General features: G+C 35.6%; 2 protein-coding genes across 2 annotated transcripts; both read right to left on the bottom strand.

Moving 5' to 3' along the window:
- Positions 1-1995: 1995 nt before the first annotated feature.
- LOC110799358 (protein FAR1-RELATED SEQUENCE 5-like) lies at positions 1996-2982 on the bottom strand. The gene is made up of 2 exons (XM_056834268.1): positions 2440-2982; positions 1996-2358 (listed from the first exon to the last, which is right to left on the bottom strand). Exons 1-2 carry the CDS (start codon positions 2980-2982, stop codon positions 1996-1998), a joined length of 906 nt encoding a protein of 301 aa, XP_056690246.1.
- Positions 2983-9870: 6888 nt separating this feature from the next.
- On the bottom strand, positions 9871-11673 carry LOC110799357 (small acidic protein 1-like). Its single transcript, XM_022004609.1, has 2 exons — positions 11619-11673; positions 9871-10016 (listed from the first exon to the last, which is right to left on the bottom strand). Exons 1-2 carry the CDS (start codon positions 11671-11673, stop codon positions 9871-9873), a joined length of 201 nt encoding a protein of 66 aa, XP_021860301.1.
- Positions 11674-20398: the final 8725 nt, after the last annotated feature.

Genomic DNA, 20398 nt, shown 5'->3' on the forward strand with positions numbered 1-20398 from the left:
AAAGACAACGTAAGTGTGTTTAAAATTTAAATTTAATGCCAAGCCTCATGAGTTTAGAACATTGGAACACACTCAAAACATATACTTGGTTATACAGAACATGTTCCTTAACTAGTTAGAACATATACTTGTTGATACAGAACATGTTCAACTTGTTAGAACATATACCGTAACAGGTTAGAACATGTAGGATTAATTATTAGTAAAATTAGATGAAATGCTTAGAAAAAAGTGTACTGGTTGTTAGAACTTATATTAAATGAGTTCAGAAAATATTTAGAACATATTATTGAATTTGTTAGAACATATAGGGTTAGTTATTAGAACAATTGGATTAAATGCTTAGAACATATTACTTAACTAGTTAGAACATATTATTGTATTTGTTAGATCATATATAGTAAAAGGTTAGAATATGTAGGTTTAATTATTAGAACAATTAGATGAAAGTCTTAAAACAAAGTGTATTTAACATCTATTTTTTTGTTCTAACCTTCAAATTGATGTCATTGCAGTTTGAGCAAATGAAGAGATTGAGAGTTGAATATTGTGGAAAGTTATTGGCGCACAAAGAGAATGATGAACATCATACAATGATTTCAAAATCAAGAACATGGGCACTAGAAAACAAAATTTGAGGAAATTGTAATAGCTAGTTGTAGATCAATGCTAGAAACATGTAGCTTACATGTAGCATCAAATTTCGTACTTGTTATAAATAGGTTGTGTTGAAGATGTAGCTTAAATTCTTAGAATATTTGGCTTTCTTGTTAGAACATATTTCTGAAGTGGTTAGAACATTTATGTGAATTTCTTGGTAGTATTATAAATACTATGAGTATTAGCATAATTAGTTGAAAATGTGGAATTAGCATTATCAATATTTAGTATTATCGATATTTAGTATTGTCAAACTAAATATTCAATGCAATGACTTTGTTTCATAATTTGTTGTTATCCTTGATTTAATTAATGCAAATAGAAACAACTCTATTGAACAAATAAAATATATTCCAATATTTTGTAATTCTTTCTCGTTGAACGTGATTCGGAACAAATACTATGTTATTTCAAAACATATGGTAAGTTAACTTATAGCATTTACATTTTGTGCACTAACTTTTAACTTTATTAAGAACTAAGAACGTTTTAAATTAAGAACTTTGTCTTTTTGAATTCAGAACATTTACTTAGTTGAATTAGAACAATTACTTTACTTACTCATAACATCTAACTTTTAACTTTATTTCTTAAAATTTGGTTTAGTGTTTGTATTCTAGATTAACGAAGTGAACTTTTGTACAACGATAAGCTAAAATGAGAAGTACGTCTTGCGGGCGAAAATCATAAGATCAACAATATCGCTGGTGCATGGGGATACCTTTTAATTGTTGAAAACAATAGCTGAGCAAAAGGAACATAAAGTATATTTTTCAGAGCCATGAATATACATTGTTCATGGAAAATATGACAATGTCCAAAAACGTAACACAAAAAAAAAACTATAAAAAAATTACACTTCAAAAAGTGAGAGGATCTATGTGGCGATGGTGAATGATAACTAGTAGTTCGAATAAAATATTTTGAAGATGCGCAAGAAATACTGAAATTGTATATTCTTTGGCGAGAAGCTTTTAATGACAATTCTGAAAAAAAAAAAACAAAACAAATTGTGTCAAGGCAACTAAATAAGGAATAAAAAGCATCATTGAAATTAAAACATTATAATTCTTAGAACATAATGTATATAGTTTAGAACATTATGTATATTGTATAGAACATAGTGCACAGTTTCCTGGAACATGCAGTTTTAAGTGTAGTACATGATATAGATTGGTTAGAACAATATGAATATTGTGTAGAACATAATGCAGAATTCCCTAAAACATATAGTGATAAGTTTAGAACATCATGTATATTAATTAGAACATATGATAATTTATTCAGAACATCAAGGTAATAGAATTTTTTACATCCAAACCATGTTATAAAAACTTATAACTTACAATTTTCTTTCACTTTATGTGGGCAATTCCGGATATCATGGTAACCAAGCTCTCCACAACCTCTACATAACCTTTTCTTCTTTTGGCTTTGCTCAATTGCCTTTTCCTTGTCACATTTCAATCGTTTGTCACTACCTGTACCTGGAACATGAACCCCCGTGCCTTTGTTCTTTGAAATTTTAGGCAGCTTAACCACAATTTCAGTAGGAAGGGTAGCTATCAGTAGCTCGATGTCTGTTGCTTTGCTAGGAGAACCATTGTTTTCATGATTGTTAGAACTCTTCTTATCTTCCAAGTTTAACCTTAAACCTTTTAAATTCTTCACAAGATCAGTAAGATCTTCTTCATTCCCCTAAGCCAAACTCACACATGTGTGAATTTCTGACCATAACTCATTTAACATTCTTTTACAATCAACAAAGTTAACACATGCCTCCAAGATATTTCCTTCTAAATCAAAAATTGGCGTTTTAGTTGCCAAAGTAGTCCACCTATTTAGCACATAAGCATCAGGAATATACTCAATCATCTTTGCCTTCCACACCCAAACCATGTGCCTACAAGGAATCCCTAACCTCTCAAACATCTTGCATATACACTTACTATCTAGGTTAGCCGGGTTAAAAATAACATCGAACTTTCTTATTCTATATCCTTCTCTAATGGTAAAGATTTCAAACCCATTTTCTTTCTTGTACTCCTCAAGTCCACATTGAAAGCAACCAATCTCGAGCTCCTCTTGAAAATCATTCAAGACTAAAACGGTGTAGATTTTAGAAGCATGTTTCTCTAATGCAAAGGAAGTCTTACATTCTTTATGCTTGTGTTTAGAGTCATTGTCAAATTGACCTTGAGTATGTCTTTGAGCATCCAATGCACTCTCAAATCTCATGTAAAACTCTACTAGAGTGAGATGGGGATTGGTAAACTTTGTATAAAAATTGCTCTCACTCTCTGACCTTGATGTAGTCCTCATGATACCACATAGAAACGAATCTCTAAAGTATGCTGGGATCCACATTTAACGCTTCTCATACAACTGCTTCAACCACTCATGGTCTTGAAGCTTGAACTCAGCAAGAACCTTTCCCCATTTCTCTTCAAATTCTGTTGGCTCAATCTCTTCACTCAAAACACATTTGCAAATTTTATTAAGAAACTCAGTCTCTTGCGTAATCTGACGGCCGACTTTCTCAGGCATTTTTTTCATTATATGCCACATACAAAACCTATGCTCAGCGGTCTGAAACACTTTAGGAATAGCTATTTTCATTGCCGGATCTTCATCCATAATCAAACAAGCTGGCTCATTACCACCCATTGCCTTGAGGAAAGTTCTGAAAACCCACTCAAAAGACACGATGTCCTCATGGGCTATTAAAGCAACACCAAAAGTAACACACTTCTTGTGGTGATCAACTCCAGTAAATGGGCCAAATATCATATTATACCTAAAAACAAATTTAAGAACATTCAGTATAATGTTCAGAACATATGAATAGTTATATAGAACATGCTGAATAATATTTAGAACATATGTACAGTTATTAGAATAAGATAACCATGCATTTAGAACTTGATGAGTAATGTTTAAAACATGCAGATTTTAACTTAGAACATCATGAATATTATGTAGAACAAAATTTAGATGAATTCAGAACATGACAAGAAATTACCTATTTGTTTGAAATGTGGTGTCAAAAGAAACCATATCACCAAAGAGTGCATAATTCTTTCTACATATAGGATCTGCCCAAAAAGCTTTACAAAGTTGCTCGTCTTCACCCACCTCATAGTCAAAGAAAAATGCACTCCATAACAACTTCTTGTTCTGAAAGTTATTCACAAACATTTGGGCATCCGATCCTTCAATGTAAGCCTTCAAATCTCTATGAATTTTTTTGAAATCTTTCAATGTAAGCCAACGTTATCATATGATCCAACTAACTCCTTCATCAATCTAAAAGTCTTAACCGGACCAATGTTCACCTTCGAATTATCAATAATCATCTTCTTATGAAGAATATTCATTTTCCTACCCGCTTTCTGAAATTTTAGACAACCCGGGGTGTAAAGAGGATGAACATGTGGCTCTCGGAATTCAGTCACCACATAAAAACCTTCATTTTTATACTTCATAACCATCCGAGCCTTGCGACCAACACGAGTAACTAGCCTTCTTCGAGGTATAGGTACTTTATCTTCATTACCTTCCCCTTTTTTAACATTTAGCATGCCTCCAACCTTAACTATTGCTTTTTCTTTGAAACCAGCCTTGTTGCATAAACAATACTGAAAAGCAATAACATCTAGTGACTTCCTTTTTGTAGCATTAGATTTCCTCATCACAAAACCAACAGCTTTTGAATATGCTTTATAAAATAAAATACCCTCTTCGACACTCATAAATTTCATCCCTACAACAGGTTTTAACTCATCAGAACAACATGGAATCCATTCTCTCGTTCCTCCAGGACTTAATATAGGAATTACTTCAGGAGTAACAGCCACATTTAAATTAGAACAACTTGCATATTGTTCATTATCCACCCAGAATCTAGAAAAAAAATAACAAAAAATAATTCAGAACATGTATAAAGTTTACATAGAACATTGGGTTAAAAGTGGAGAACAATGTAAGAATAATTCAGAACATCAGAGAGAATGTGACAGGAAAATAGAGAACTATACAAAACCCTAGAAGCAAGTATTACTCAAAACATTTTAAACGACTATGCAAAAGATATAATGCAATCATTCACATCATCAAAAACAATTTACAACTTGCAGTTCATTAGAGGTGATCATTATTCACAACATGATAAGAAAAAGAATTAAAAAACAATTCAGAACATGTATAATATGTACATAGAACATTGGGTTACAAATGCAGAACATTTATAGCAATTATTCAGAACGTTAACAAATCAGACACAATAATAAGAAAACTCACTTGATTCCGTCAATGATGGGGACGAACTATGATGAAATTCTGATGCCATTGCTCGAAAGAATACTGATCTGTAAATCAAAACGGAAATTTCATGAAATGCCCTCGAGTTTTGCCATAATTCACCAAACGCCCATCAAGTTTCAATAATTCATAAAATACCCCTCACAATTCGTACAAATACCCAACATACCCTTACTAATAACGGGCCGTTAGTCTGCCGTTAGCCAAGTTTCCAATTCACCCAAATGCCCCTATTCTGAAACTTATTTCACCAAATGCCCCAAATTTAAATATAGCTATTCTGATGTTCCGGCGGCTAGTTTTTGTGTTTGAAAAGTGGTTCTTGGTCATGGTTGGCTATAAAAACCCCTTTGCTGAATGGTTCTTGTATTTTAGATGTTATTTTACTTTACTTTGCTAATTTCATAAGATTTGTGTCATAAGTTTTCTTTCAATATCATCTTCCACACCCAATGAGTCCACATATATTAGGGTACCTAAAAAATTTTGTTATTGTGGTAGGAATGGAGGTTGAAGTGGTGTTCCACAAGCTCTTCTGGATAGCTGCTAATGTTTTTTGGGGTAGTTTTTTGCACATCTGTTTTGATCTTGCACATATTCATTGAGTACAAAATAACATTAAATGTAGTTGGTGCAAAGATGTTTTGTAAGTGAAGCTAAAAACAGAAATGCTTCCCAGTTTGGTATTTTGTGCAGATTATGCAACATCAATTATTTATGAAATGTGAATTTGTTTCTCATTACTTGTGTTTACTTCATGATTACAAACAGTAAAATTACAAACATCAATATCCCCATTTGTATTACAACTTTGACTACTTTTTGTTGTTGTTTTAGCTTCTTCTTCATTTGCTTCAATTCTTCTTGCATCTTACTGTTTCGCCTGTTTTCAATACTTTCTCCTTCGTCTAAGCTTCCCCCGCATTGTCCTTCGTGTTGTTGCCCCTTGTTTTTTTGCTCAACTACTCCCTTTCACCATCTCAGATTGTTTCAAGGATCACACTTGTAGTACAACCTTTGTGGATTGAGTGTTGTATCAGAGCTTCGAATGACAAATTTCCTAGCACAATAACAAAATTTGGTAGGTACTCTAATATATGTGGACTCATTGGGTGTAGATGATGATTTTGAAAGAAAACTCATGACAAAAATCTTATGAAATTAGCAAAGAAAATCAAAATAACATCTAACTTACAAGAACCATTCAGCAAAGGGGCTTTTATAGTCAACCGTGACCAACAACTACCTTTCAAACACAAAAACTAGTCGCTGAAACATCAAAATAGCTATAGTTAAGTTTGGGGCATTTGGTGAAATAAGTTTCACAATAGGGGCATTTGGTGAAATAAGTTTCAGAATAGGGGCATTTGGGTGAATTGAAAACTTGGCTAACGGCAGACTAACGGTCCGTTATTAGTAAGGGTATGTTGGGTATTTGTACGAATTGTGAGGGGTATTTTATGAATTATTGAAACTTGATGGGCGTTTGGTAAATTATGGAAAAACTCGATGGCATTTCATGAAATATCCGAAATAAAAAATATGAAACACATACATGATTGAATACAAATTTGAACACATAAATTAAAAACACAAATTGTAAGGAACAAATAGATAATGAAAAATCTAAAATATATAACAAATACAAATAAAAAATCAGAATAAAAAACAAATCAGAATATCAAACACAAAACAAAAACAACTCACCAAATATGAGTGCAATTCGGTAATAAAAAAACAACTCACAAATTCAAATTATAAAAGCAGCTCACGAAATTCAGCAAATAAACAATTCAATAATCAACAATTAATAATTTCAATTCAATACTAATGGAATCGGAATCGATAATCAAAACTAGGTCAGAAATTGAAAAATTATCAAGCAAAATACACAAATCAAAATTACGAAAATTGATAAAAAAAAATACCTTGAAATAATCAATTAGATGAATGTATTCGAGAATTGAATTGAATTCTGAAGCGAATTTGGAGATGAATTGGACCGTGATTAAGGTGCTGTAATGGCGGCAACATAAAAGAGAGAGGCGAGAAAACAGAGAGAGAAAGCAGAGATTAGAGAGAGAAATTAATTACGTGAAAACTGAATTTTATGGGCTGAATATATCTTAAAAGAATTTACCAAATTGCCATTAATAATCCTTCATTTCAGGCTGTTAGATTAGAGATGATTCAAGGGTCAAGATCTATTCTCACATAGGATTGTGTTCTCACATAAAGGAGGTGTTCTCACATGAGCCTTCCTCTCTCTCTCTATATATATGTATATATATATATATATACAAAAAAAAAGTTTCTAAAATTACTTTTCAATAGCTTTGACGAATTTGGTTTAGTTTGGTGGTAGTTGAGCATTTTGTTTAGAAATTATAGGAAAAATCTTTATGATTCATCATTGCTCGAAGCAAAAACTAATTGACTTCGATCATTCCAATTTAGATAAACCATATCTTATGGAGCTAGATTGTGAAATTACAACACGCAATCATTGATGATCATTCTTGGTATAAGTAATCATGAACATGATCTAACCTAGATCTTTATGACTTCTTGCAATGTGAACGTTTTTATACTTTTCTATGAATCTTTGAACTAGACAAACAGATTCAAACTTATATCACATTGAGTAAATAAACCAACATTCACTCAAACCTAGGTGATACAATAAAGTCATAAAATCTTTCTTTAGCTTTGAACTCTAATGTCTAGGAGTTCTAACAATAGTTCATATCTTTTGTTACTTTCAACAAGTAAGACTAGCTTGTCTTAAATTGATCTAGAAACCAATCAACTTTCAAAAGTCCATTAAAATAGAGCTTTTGAGTGTTACCTTGTTGATATGCGCTAAGCAACAATTCTAAAGGTTAGTGGAACTCAAATCAAGAGATTGATTTTAACCTAGTAAATTTTTATTGTTAAAGAGTTGTTTGTTTTAATCAAGCACACCTGACTCAACCCGTAAATGACCATTTCATTCAAATAAACAAACAAACATTATTTTTGTCTTTCTTGAATGGTGAGTCTTTCTGTGTTTGAAAACAGAAATTTGGGTATGATGATTATGGACTATGGAACAAAATAGCCATTAAGTTACAGCCTTGAAAGGACTTAAAACAAACTAGATGACCCTACAACTAATGTAGCAATGTCATGCTTCATTTCAGACTTGTAGGTCACTAGTGTAGCCTAGCTTCCATGATTTGAGTTTTTACTGAAGTAAGAACCTCAAGCGGTATATGATACCAAGGAAGTTTGATTTCTAGGTTACTTTTCTTTAAACATTAACTTTTAGGTAGAAACGGAATTGTAAGTTCCTTTCACTTGTTCCTTGTTTGCCTATTTCTTGTACCCTTTCTTATAGTCTTAAGAATTGACTTCTCTAGTGTTCACTTTTATACTTTGTTAGACATGTCCAATGTCGCTCCAACAAAGTTCTTACCATTTAATTTATGTTGAATATTTTTCATCAACTAGATGATTTTACCAGAAACTTCTAAAGTTCTCTAAGCATCGATCTATTCGAATGTCTAGTACCTAGACTCATTCGTGAATTAAATGGATAAGGATATTAGGTTGTTAACCATTGGTAAAGCTGAGTGTTTAAGCTCAATGCTTTTTGATCTCAAAACTACATTGTATTTTGATCTCACAAGTACCAATCGGTTTTCCATTCGACTTTGATACTCGAAAACAACCATAAGAGTCGCTAAAAGAAACGTACATTTTAAATTGCTCACTTTCTCTCATTTCCGTGAATCGTTCTTGGATTCACTACCAATCGAGGAAATTTACTGTTACCTTTATAAAAGGATTTACTGCAGTGGAAGATATTTAATTATAAACAATAATTAAAACATACATTGAAGCATGCAAAGTCTAAACATTTATCATGAGTAATAACTTGAAAAGCTAACATGCAATTTAAACAAGTCATTGGCATTTTATTCGAAATATTTAGTTCCGGCAGGTGTGAAAAAATGAATCCAAGATCCTTAAAATCATTGAAGAATTAAGAATATTATGTATTTTGACTCAATTCTAAAATATTTTAGGTAAGAAAATCCTTTGCTAATAGTCTAGAAACAACTCTTGGTTGATAGGTACGTCTAAGAACTTATTAGGTAAACCTATTCCATTTGCCACGACATAAAAGGAATTCTTACTTATATCGTTGAGTTTTACCAAAACTAACATGTATTCACATCTAATGTGTACCTTACCCCTTTAGAATCAATAAGTAACACTTCCCTATGGCGGAAAACTATTACTAGATTGATGTAAATGTTATCCAAGTAAGCGTTATTTTTGGAAGGACACCTTTTAACTCAATTTTAAAGTTTGGAACTTAGGGCTCTTACTATGTTGGTTAGATTTTAAGTGAACTAAAATCCTTAAGCATGCAACATAATCAAGCACAATCTCATGCATAATATCAAGAAATATTTAAAGCAATAAATATCTTAAAGCATGCATAAGATTTAAATGTAATCTAGTATGGTCCGACTTCATCTTGAAGCTTCAACTTCAAACTCCTTCTTGAAAATGGATTGGAAACTCTGTCTTGAATTTCACCATGGGAGGCGCCATTTTCTTCAAATAGGAAATGCTATAATTAAACTAATTACAACTATTTGATGGAAGGAAGACCATATTTATATAAAACTTTGGTACATTAGACCAATTTTACATTCAAATTAATGGTACGCAGACCATATTTACTATCCTATTTGGGCCATACTAGTCGCTTTCCACTACCTGCAAAATAGTACATTTGCAATATACCATTCATCCATTCTAAAAGTAAATTCGAGCAATTATAAAGTTAATGCAAAACCCTATGAGAGAGAAATCAAACAGGAGAAGATGAATCGATTAATTGATATCGACATCGTCGAAATCATCAGAGAAAAAGTTGAAGAAATCGACATCGGTGAGCTTGTTGATGTCTAGAGCCATCAATCCTTCACCGGAAACCTTGAGTGGATCGATGTCGTCGACATCCATTGACATTGCAGCATCTTTTGCACAACAACAATAAGAGCTAGATGTTAGGACTAAGTTGAAGGAGATTGAAGAAAATCAGAAATGCGTGTTGAAAAAGATGAACGATGGTTGTGGTGTAGCGGAGAGACTGGCAGTTTCGGCTGTAGATTGTGGAGGAGGGTGGTGATGGCTTATTAATTAGTTGATCTTCTTGTTTTATAATCAGATGATGATATGTATGATTGTCATATTATGGAAATTAATCATACGCCACTAGGCATAACCCCTATAGAGAAGAGCGAAGAAACTCATAAATTATTTATGTAAAGCAAAATATTTATTTCGGACTAAGTAAAAAGAAAAAAAATTTGATAAATAAAATCAGTAATAATCAATAAAAGTTATTTCATTTATGTATGGTCAAATATATAAATCAAAATAACATTTTTTGTGAATAAGCTAAGTATTAAAAGCTAACTTACATAAATTTATCTTTTATCCTTTTATTTTATTGTTCCTTTTTATTAAATAGATTTAACGAAAAATCTAACTAGCAGCTTATAGAGTTTTCCATCCATTTGGGGACTAAACTGACACTTTTGAAACTTTGGACTAAACTGAACCTTTTGGCAAAGTTAGGGACCTGAAGTATACTTAACTCATTTTGAGAGCTGATTTAAGTTTGGACAGTGCAATAACCCTTTAATTTTTCTATTTCGGATTGTACTCAATGTGCACCCTATAAAACATTAATAATGTTACCGGACCACTTTGAAAAATGGCGAGAACTATGTGGCATTTTGACATAGTTTTGTAGAAATACTAGTAATACTACTACTTAAATACTTCTCTTGTTTTCTTTGGCCACATGTTTTTACCAATATTCACAGAGTAAATGTTGCATTGTAAGATGTTGTTGGATTTATCTTAGTGTGTATCTTGAAATAAAAATATTTTGTAATCTTTACTTATATAATTAGATATTCAATCGGTTAAAGTTGTACGTTGACGAATTTATCAGTCAAATTGTTACGATTGACAAATGTATAAGTTAGAGTTATAAATATCTTCATCAACCAATTAGGATACGATATGACAAAAGAGTAAGATTATTTCAGTACAAAACATAGCCGTGATGAAATCAAAGTAAATCACATTGTATGGAAAGTAATTAAAACCTTAATGATAAGAAATCTTCTCTGCTTAACTTTAGAACCAAATCTTATTACCTCAAGCAAAAAGTTAAACCTTCTGCTCCTTCACCAATTCTTAAATGGACTTGGTCCATACTAAATTTATCGTGGACCAAGTCTATATATGCATATTTTATAATGATTTTACCCCCGTCTCTTAGTACTTTTCCATCTTAAATGGGCTCTTAGGAGTCAATTTTAGTACTTATATGTGTTGTATAGTGTACCTTGAGGTTTCAGTTTGTTTGAAGAGAAATTGGCCTTTTTAGGCTCGTTTCATGATATTACAGGCCACTACACGATCCCGAGCAAGTTCGGGATGATCTTTGTCAACTCTTAGGAGCCTACGATGCTTACATTTTAGCCCTAAAAGTTAGACTCGGTGATTGGAAGGAAGAATGGCGTACCAAGCCGGTCGCCGACGATCTATGGGCGAAGGGAAACCAATCGAGCAATAAGGAGCAAACTTCGCATCTGCATGTTCCCGATCAGGCGTCATTCGCCCGGTGCCCATCGGGCGCTGGGCTCGTCATGTTTTTGCAAGGTAGCTTGATGCCCGTCGGGCGAGAATTAACCTTTTGGCACGCGCCCGATCGGGCCCCTATCTCCCGGTTCCCATCGGGCGCCTGCGTCCTTAGCTGATGATGCTCAGTTTTGGTGAGATGTTGCCCGATCGGGTGGCCCTTTGCCCGATCAGGAGACAACAACCTAGATGCACTTTTCGTGTTTAATGATCCGTTTTTATTTGGTTTTTTGGGCAAGACTATAAATACCCAAACCTAATTATTTGTAAAGATCTTATTTTTCAGCACTTTAGAGTTTAGTACTTAGTTTATTCTCTCAAAACCTTTGATAAACAAATTTTAATCTTTCCATCCAAGTTTCAAGCTTTATCCAATTCTCGTTCATCAATATGGTATTGATTCATTCCTTATTCTTTTGTTTTATTTCAATTATGCTTTCACTAAATATTTGTGTTTTGTTTACTTAAAATATGTGTGAGTAGTTTGAATCTAGGGTTTTGGGAATCCATGAATTAATACGAAGGGATGATTAGTTATTGTTGGTGTTGTTGATTAGTTTCCTATTGATTGATTCCATTACTATGCGATTAGATTTGCGCAGGTTTAATTGTTATAGTCAAGCAATGTTAAGTTAATAATCGAGAGATGCAACTTGATGTTTAGGCTAGTTTCAATAGATAGAATTTGTAACGCCCCGACGTCTAACTCAAGTAATTAAGCAGCGGAATTACCCTAATTCGGTCGGGACATTACTGCTGTAACTCCCTCTTGGGAATTACAAGGCCATTATACTATTATGAAACTATTATAACTATATTCTATTTTAATATTCAAAAGTGACTTACATAACTTAGTAGAAAATTCTTACTTGAACTTAGTACAAATTAAGCTTAAACTAGGTGAATCCTAGTAAGATGAAATCCTTGCCACTATTCCCATCCGTCGCTCCGGTCGGCACCTAAAACATAAAACAAAATGGTGAGCCGAAGACTCAGTAACGTACTACTCTAGCAACGTAAAATCATTTCAACTCATTTTAGTTACTAAACAGGGAGACTAGAATATCATAAAACATTTAATAAAACATCATATTAGTTTATTCGTAACCTTTTCTTTATTAACATGCTAGTTGTTGGCAAGTATAAACTGGTGGAACGTCTTCCACGATGGGCCGATGTCCATAAGAGCCTGTGCTCAAATGTGGGCCTGTGCCCCTGGGTACATGCATGACCGAAACTGTATCCTGTGAACTGTAATCCTGTGAACTGATACTGCCAACAAAACTAGGTCTTTCACTTTTATTTATCATGTTTTAATTAGTTTTATAATTCTCAACCTCTGTACTTCAGTTGAAGTAAAATAACTCTTGAGATCAGGTGATCAATAAAACATAGTTGTTTCATGGTTCTCATACATATCATATAAATATGAAATAGTTTACTCAAAGCATACTTCTGTCTCGCAAATCATAAAACACGATAAAATGATTAAGTAATTCAAAGTAATGTCGTAATTTTATAATCTCATTTAGAAGGGACTTGCGGGTACTAGCAATAGCCGTTACCTCAATTCGTGATTGGCTAGATTTTTTCTGTAGCCTTGATTATCGTCCTTCATGAGCTCCGAGGGTCGAGATCTTTATGAAAAATAAGTATTGTCAACTTATCACTTTCTTTTATTAATAATAATAATAATAATAATAATAATAATAATAATAATAATAATAATAATAATAATAATAATAATAACCCAATTAGTGGCTAGGCTCCCATCCAACTTTGTGTAATCGCTCCTTTGATAATAATAAAAATAATAATAAATAATAATAATAATAATAATAATAATAATAAAACACATTTACTTTTTAAAAGTTATAAGAATATATTGATTATGTTTTAAAACTTAATTAACTAATATGTTAATTCTAATATATCTCTTGAAAGTCAACTATAAATATAAATCCTAGATAGTTTTTTTTAATGAAAAACAAAGCCTTCCCCACCACTCAACACTGAAAACACTGAAAACACTGACAACACACCCAGAAGACTCCAAAACTTAAGAGAGTTGCACAGAGGAAGAAAAAAGGGGAGAAAGGGCATACTGAAGTGGGTGGTAAGAAAAAGAAGAAGAGAACAACTAAGAAGAACTTGTTTGAAGGGTCATCTAGTTCAGATCTGTCTGATTTGGACATAGATTGGGTTGCAGGGGAGGAAGAGATAGGCTTAGATGACGATGAGTCTTTGTTTTTGCAGACCAGAGCTAGTGATGATCTGTTTAGGCAGCCAAGACACAATATTGGGGGGAATGCTAACATTGTGGATGATAGTGTTCAGAGGAATTTGAGAGATCTTGAAGAGCTTGAGGTGAATAACCAAGAGGAGCTTCATTGGGACAGTGATGAGCTAAGGAGTGTTGCTGGATCTGATGATGATTTTGAGGATGATTATTGTACTTTCAACCCTGTAGTGGACTTGAAAAGGAAGATCCAGTTGAAGATTGGGCAGAGATTTTCATCTGTTGTTGTGGTTAGGAAGGCACTAAGGGCACATGCTGCTGAGAACAAGTATGATTTTTACTTCCTTCACAATGAGAAACAGAGGATAACTGTGCAGTGTAGGAATAGGTGTGGTTGTCCTTGGGACATTGTTAGGGGTAGGAAACCTAATTGTGCATGTCCAAACAAATGCCCTTTCACAATCCATGTGAGGATGTTGCCACAAACTGATTATCTGCAGATTAGGACAATGAATCTAAGGCATACATGTGTTAGGACTACTGTGAACAAAAGTGTGAAGTCTAATTACTTATGTGAGAGATATTTGGAGACTTGGAGATCAGATCCTCACTGGAAGCTGAAAAAGTTCGTGGAAAGGGTGATGCTTGAATTAGGTGCTAAGATATCTTATTCCACTGCTTGGTTGGAAAGGGCTAGAGCAAAGTTGGCTCTATATGGGTCATCAGCAGAGCAGTATGGCAGAGTGTGGGAATATGCCAAAGCATACTTGACACATAACCCTGGAAGTAGTTGTTTGGTGTTGGTTGACAGCAGTTTTGGGCCTGAGAAGCCCCTGTTCTTGAGGATGTACTGCTGTCTGTAACCTTTGATAAATGGGTTTAGGAATGGTTGTAGGCCAATTGTTGGATTGGATGGCTGTCACTTGAAGGGTGCATATCCAAGTCAGATATTGGTAGCTGTTGGGAAGGATGGGAATAATAATATCTTCCCCATTGCATGGGCCACTGTGGAGATAGAAAACACAGAGACATGGTGTTGGTTTATTAATTTGTTTATGAGGGATTTTGATGGTGGAAGCAATGGTGTTGGCTTGACTTTTATGTCTGACAGACAAAAGGTAATTTTATTTGATTTTGTTGCTTATATTTCTGGAATTATTTGTTCAATTTAGGTGCAGACACTGACTTATACAATGGTGTAGTTCTTGAAGCAATCAGGATAGTGACTCCATAAGCCAACAACAGATTATGTGTTAGGCACATATGGGCAAACTTCAAGCTCAATTTCACTGGCACTTTGCTTAAGGACATGTTTTGGGATGCAGCTAGAGCTACAACATTTGTAAGTGTCTATATTTCCTTATATATGTACATTTAGTTCTGCTTTTAGTTGTTATGGTTGGAATCGTTCCCGAGTTGATTTTCACTTAAAGTCAAACCATATGATCAGACCAGATGATATGTGCAGACCATATGATCAGCTGATCTGTACAGATAAGCTGATCTGTGCAGATTAGCTGGTCTGTATAGATCATTTGATATGTGAATATCAGCTGATCTATAAAGATCAAGTGATCTGTGCAGATTAGTTGATCTGCGCAGATCAGTTGATCTGTGCATAACAGCTGATATGTGTGTGAGGGGGTCGAAAAAGCACGAGGCTAATGCGTGACCTCGTCCCTCGTGGGCGTGACATTTCTTTTTGTCAAATCAAGTGTAATTGGATTTCCTTTGAGTTTACACCCAATTGACTAGTAATATAGGAGTCGCCATTCAGTTTTTAACGACAATGAGATAAACTGACAAAACCCGGTTATCGTGACATAAAGGGAGTGCAATTATGTTTGACCACGACGACCATAGGTTCCCTTGTGATCCCTGGTGTGGGGATCGCTCAACGTACACCCGCAGGGCAGAGATTGAGGGTTCGGGGGACTGTAACTACCGAGAGGAGTACTCGCTCTTCGATAACTCCAGAGGCAGGATATCCTTACTAGCTCAGCATAAATAATTGAAGGGACATGCGTTAACTATTAAACTAATCTGAATTGATTTTAGCAATATGCAACACGTAATACTAGATCGATCGTGATTATCTTGTTTAGATTGATTTAAGGGACCTAGCATGATTGTTCAATTGTCCAAGATATTATCTTTGTTAGGCGTGATAGAACAATCAGATTAATAGTTTAACAGTTTTATAAAAGGGCGAGGAAAGCGATTAAATCATGCGAAGGGACACATTACGACGCACCCTTGAGAGGTGCGTCATGGTTCTCAGAAAACTAACCACTTTGGCTTTGCTATTTCTCCTTTTATTTAACGAATCTCAAGTTTCCGGGCTTAATTCTTTAGCTACAAGGGACAGGATACGTTCTGTTCGATTTTTGGATCGATTGCGACAGAACGCGGGATCAATTTCGCAGCGTGAGGCTTAGGCTTAGGGGTTGGAGTCAATACTCGAAGTATGAATTGTGTGTTGGTTTCACGTCGAATTTGGAGCTGTATTTATAGAAAAGAGTTCGTGGAAAGATAGAATTTTAGAGCACTAATCCAAGAAGAATTAGGAGAGAACACGTACTCAGGTAATTTCAGCGGCCAGGGCTGGGCGCCGAAGATTTTGGCGCCCAGAGCCAGGCGTTAAAAATAGGGTCTGGGCCGTATTTCCTTGTCATATTTGGACTCGTGGAATACGGAGTCTTTGAGACTTATCCGAGTTTTTTAGTGCGTATTAACTTTATGACGGAATGCGTCTGGGCCCGTTACGAATTCTAGGTTCGTTAGGATTTTAATTAATACGTAACTCTTATTTTCGAGCTATACTAGGAACAGGATCCCCCTTGCAAATTATATCTCTTTTAGGATTTATGTTGGAGTGCAACACCTAATTCTGACAGGTTTCTATCTTTTATGTCTTGCCACTTTTAGCAACTACCCGTTACGGCAGTTACTATTTTTAGCAGGTTTCTATAAATAGCAGGTTCGGGTGAAATGAAAAGGGTGATCGAGATTCGTTATTTTATAGGAGATGCGTTGCCAAGTGGAGATTTATGTTCTCATCATCGAACCTTCCCTTTCGGGAATGAGGACAAAACTAGGTGTCTACAGTTAGCCCCCACTTTGACTGAGTCTCGGGATGAGACGATGGTCAAAGTACTGGACGGAGTGCGTCACACAAGCCCTAGTGTATGTGACTTGTTTTGCGAGGGTCTCATGAGCCCCCGAGTGATAACATTTGACTTAAGGGTCATCACTTGAAGTGTCGACATATCCCTCACGTGTCATTGGGATTTGTCAACGGATAGTATAGAAACTCCCTCACTTTGTCATTGGAAGTATCTAAAGATGCGTAGAAACTCCCTCACTTTGTCATTGGAAGTAGCTACAGATGTTTTCGAAATCAAAGCTATAAAGTGTAATTGGGCCAGGCCAAGCCCAATCACGAGGTAAAAATGTTTTGAAAGATTCTCATTTTTAGGGTTGGCTAAACGAGAAAACCCCCTTGTTTTTATGGGACGTAAAACGAAGGAAAATCCAGCACATCGTTCTTTTTTGGATAAACGGAAAACCAATCCTTTAATTTTTGGAAAAAGGGAAAACCGATCCTTTATTTTTGGAAAAAGGGAAAACCGGAAAAAGTTATCGCTAGGGCGACTAAGGACCTGCGTGGTTAGTGGCGCAGACCCCGCCGGCTGAAGATGGCGAGCCTGTCCGCTGAGGGTGGACACCCCGTCCGATAGAAGTGGACGAATCTATTTCGAAATTTGTTTGTTGTTTTTTGAAAATAAGGGTGGACGCCCCGCCCGCTGTAGGTGAGCGAACCTGAATTCGTCTTTTAAATTTGGGACTTGCGGGGTAAATGCCGCGATCTTGCCCGATTGAGGTGGGCAAGTCCCTATTTCATTTGTTTTTGGGATTTCTTTTGAGAATTTCTTTTTGTTCATTCTTGTAAGAGCGAATTCTTTCGAGGGATGCTCGGATTTAGTTGCAACCTGAATGTGGGTTGACAACGTGCTTAGACGGACCATTGTCTTGTGGTCATCATCTTTTCATGGTTTTGAGCTAGTCTTTACGGCTCAATTTTGCCACTACCATTCGTGCTTTATGGTCATTTCTTGTCAAAGGGATTCCTTGGGGATACGCATTTTGTGATGTCCTTGATTGTGTTTAGGATCGTGCTCGTAAGTGCGAGTGATCTTTGTAGTGGTGTGCTACTCTTAACAAAGCCGTGAGGTGCGACTTTCAGTAAAGAAATTGACAATTTTCGAGTCGAATGGATACGACAGGGCCCTATAGAAGTCAGAGCTGTTTTTGGGCCTGGGCTCGTTTTCGGCGCCCAGGCCTGGGCGTCAGAAATGATTCACGCCTAGGTGGGGCATTGAAAATATTTGGCCTCTTGTTCGTTCGTTTATTTCACTTGGAAATTCTACGTTTTCTCTTTTCTTTTGTTTTTCTTTATTTCTGGAACGTAGAATTTTATTAGAGATCACAATGAGTCGAGTGATCGTGATGATTTCTCGAGAAGCCGTAGCCGATTGGTGGACTACGGTGTTTGTCGCTTTGGGGCGATTCTTTAAAGGAACTGTCGCTCTTAAGGCGTACAGTTATTGCAATAGTTGGGCGAGTCTATATGGCCCGAGGAACATACCTTGAGGCGTAAGACTTTGATCGCTCTTGTATATACTTTTTCTTTTGAACGTGTTCGTGAATGCTCGATTCTTAGAATGATGATATGAATGTGCGAATGAGCGTTCATAGAATGGCCGTTGCGTGCGGTCCAATAATCAGTTTGCTTGAATCAATTTTTTTTTTTTTTTGAGCAATGACTGATTTTGAATAGTTTGCTTAGAGGCTTGATAGGGTTCAGGCCCATTCATGAGGTGGGCTCAAGCATCGTGCCCTTTCGATCGTTCAATCATTTGCTTCGAGATTTTTTATTTTGCTATGGTCGTTTCGTAGCTTGGAGCCCCCAAGTATGCATGTTGGGATGCTTCCTTTTGGCGTACGATTTTTTTAGGTTCTTTCGAGAAAGGTGCCTTGGGGTTCCGCTCGTGTAGGTGCGAACTATCCCTTCCGTGGTAGGTAATATTTTGCTACCTTTAATCCTTAATGTAGAAGTCGTGTGGCTTGCATTTTGAATTTGGGCGATAAGTAGTCTTTGCCTCTTTTACACATGCTCTTGGTCGTGCCTGCATCAGTGCAATATGCCTTACTCCTTTTTTTTAGACTTGTACCGTGGGATGGTTGAACTTATGGTGTGACATGGGCTTGTGTGGCCTAACAGCTTGTATTAGAATATTTCTCCAGGTGTTGGGATATTATTATTATTATTTTTTGCATTGGAGTACTTCATCACGCTTCGTTCAGGTGCTCGAACAAGTGTAGCACCTTCTGCGTGGGTGTGCACGACTTATTACTTCGTTCGATGCGAGGATTCATAGATGTTTCTTTCTTGTTTTTATCTCTTTTTTTTATTTTTTATTTTTTATTTTTTTTATCCTCGACAGCCCTTGCCTAGAGCTAATTTTCAGCGTCCAGAGCTGGGCGTCGGAATCTCTGGCGCCTGGTCCTGGGCGTTTAAAGTGCGCCCCAGGCAGGACTTTCGTTTTTGCTTTGGAACGACGTAGACTGTGTAACGGGCGCTTGTAGGGCGAGCGTTATGTTTAGTCAATGGATTCGGAGTTTTGGTGACTCGTGATTTTCAGTTACCCTTGTTAGTGGGGTGACTTTATATATATTCTAAGTAGTGCTTAGAATTTGAGAGGGGTTGTGGCCATTCTAAGGTTCGTTTTACACGATTAAAGTTTAGGATTGTGCCCCTATGACGTGTGTATAGCATTAGCGTCGAGAATTTGCGATAAAATCGTCATTTCGAGCATTTTTAGAGTGTTTTTCTCAAGCCCCCAATTGTAGCTACGGGATTGCTTGGTGCTATAATGCTTGTCATACGTTTTTATGCATTCATGGTGACATGGATCATGAATAGTTTGAACCAGACTCGTTTAGTGCGAGGTAAGTTCGAGTAGTGATTTGCTACTTCTCTTGTAAATGTCGTATTGTGCGACATTGCCATGGTCAAGGTAGTCACATGTTGAAGTGTGCCTTGACGAAAAGCTAGGTGCCTTTCTTTACCCATAATTATATTTTGAAATCTTTTTGACTCACTTGCAACATCGAGATAAACGCATACTTAGCTTAAACCAACGACACTTTATTATGTTCGAAGAAGTTTTTTTTGAAAATTATTTGAGATCCGAGTCCTACTGTGTACAATCCGAGGTGTCCTAAGTAAGTTGACTTATAGAAGGGTTCGTACAGGATTACATGAGTGAATCAAAATATTGTTACGATTTTTGGAATGCTGTCTAAGGATTTGCTGGAAGCCAGGGTGCATGCGTCAAGATATTACTTGTGCCCGTGTGGCACATGCTTTGGGCTTTTAGGGCCATCTTTCCAGAATTG

This window comes from Spinacia oleracea, chromosome 1 (genome assembly GCF_020520425.1).
Source record: "Spinacia oleracea cultivar Varoflay chromosome 1, BTI_SOV_V1, whole genome shotgun sequence".
In the NCBI taxonomy this organism is placed as follows: domain Eukaryota; kingdom Viridiplantae; phylum Streptophyta; class Magnoliopsida; order Caryophyllales; family Amaranthaceae; genus Spinacia; species Spinacia oleracea.

Coding starts and splice junctions, on each gene's coding strand:
- LOC110799357 (XM_022004609.1), bottom strand. CDS start 11,673: ATGACGCCTGATCGGGAACATGCAGATGCGAAGTTTGCTCCTTATTGC. Junction 10,017..11,618: donor TGCTCCTTATTGCTCGATTG/GTTTCCCTTCGC, acceptor GTTGTGCAAAAG/ATGCTGCAATGTCAATGGAT.
- LOC110799358 (XM_056834268.1), bottom strand. CDS start 2,982: ATGAGGACTACATCAAGGTCAGAGAGTGAGAGCAATTTTTATACAAAG. Junction 2,359..2,439: donor TAGAAGGAAATATCTTGGAG/GCATGTGTTAAC, acceptor AGTTTGGCTTAG/GGGAATGAAGAAGATCTTAC.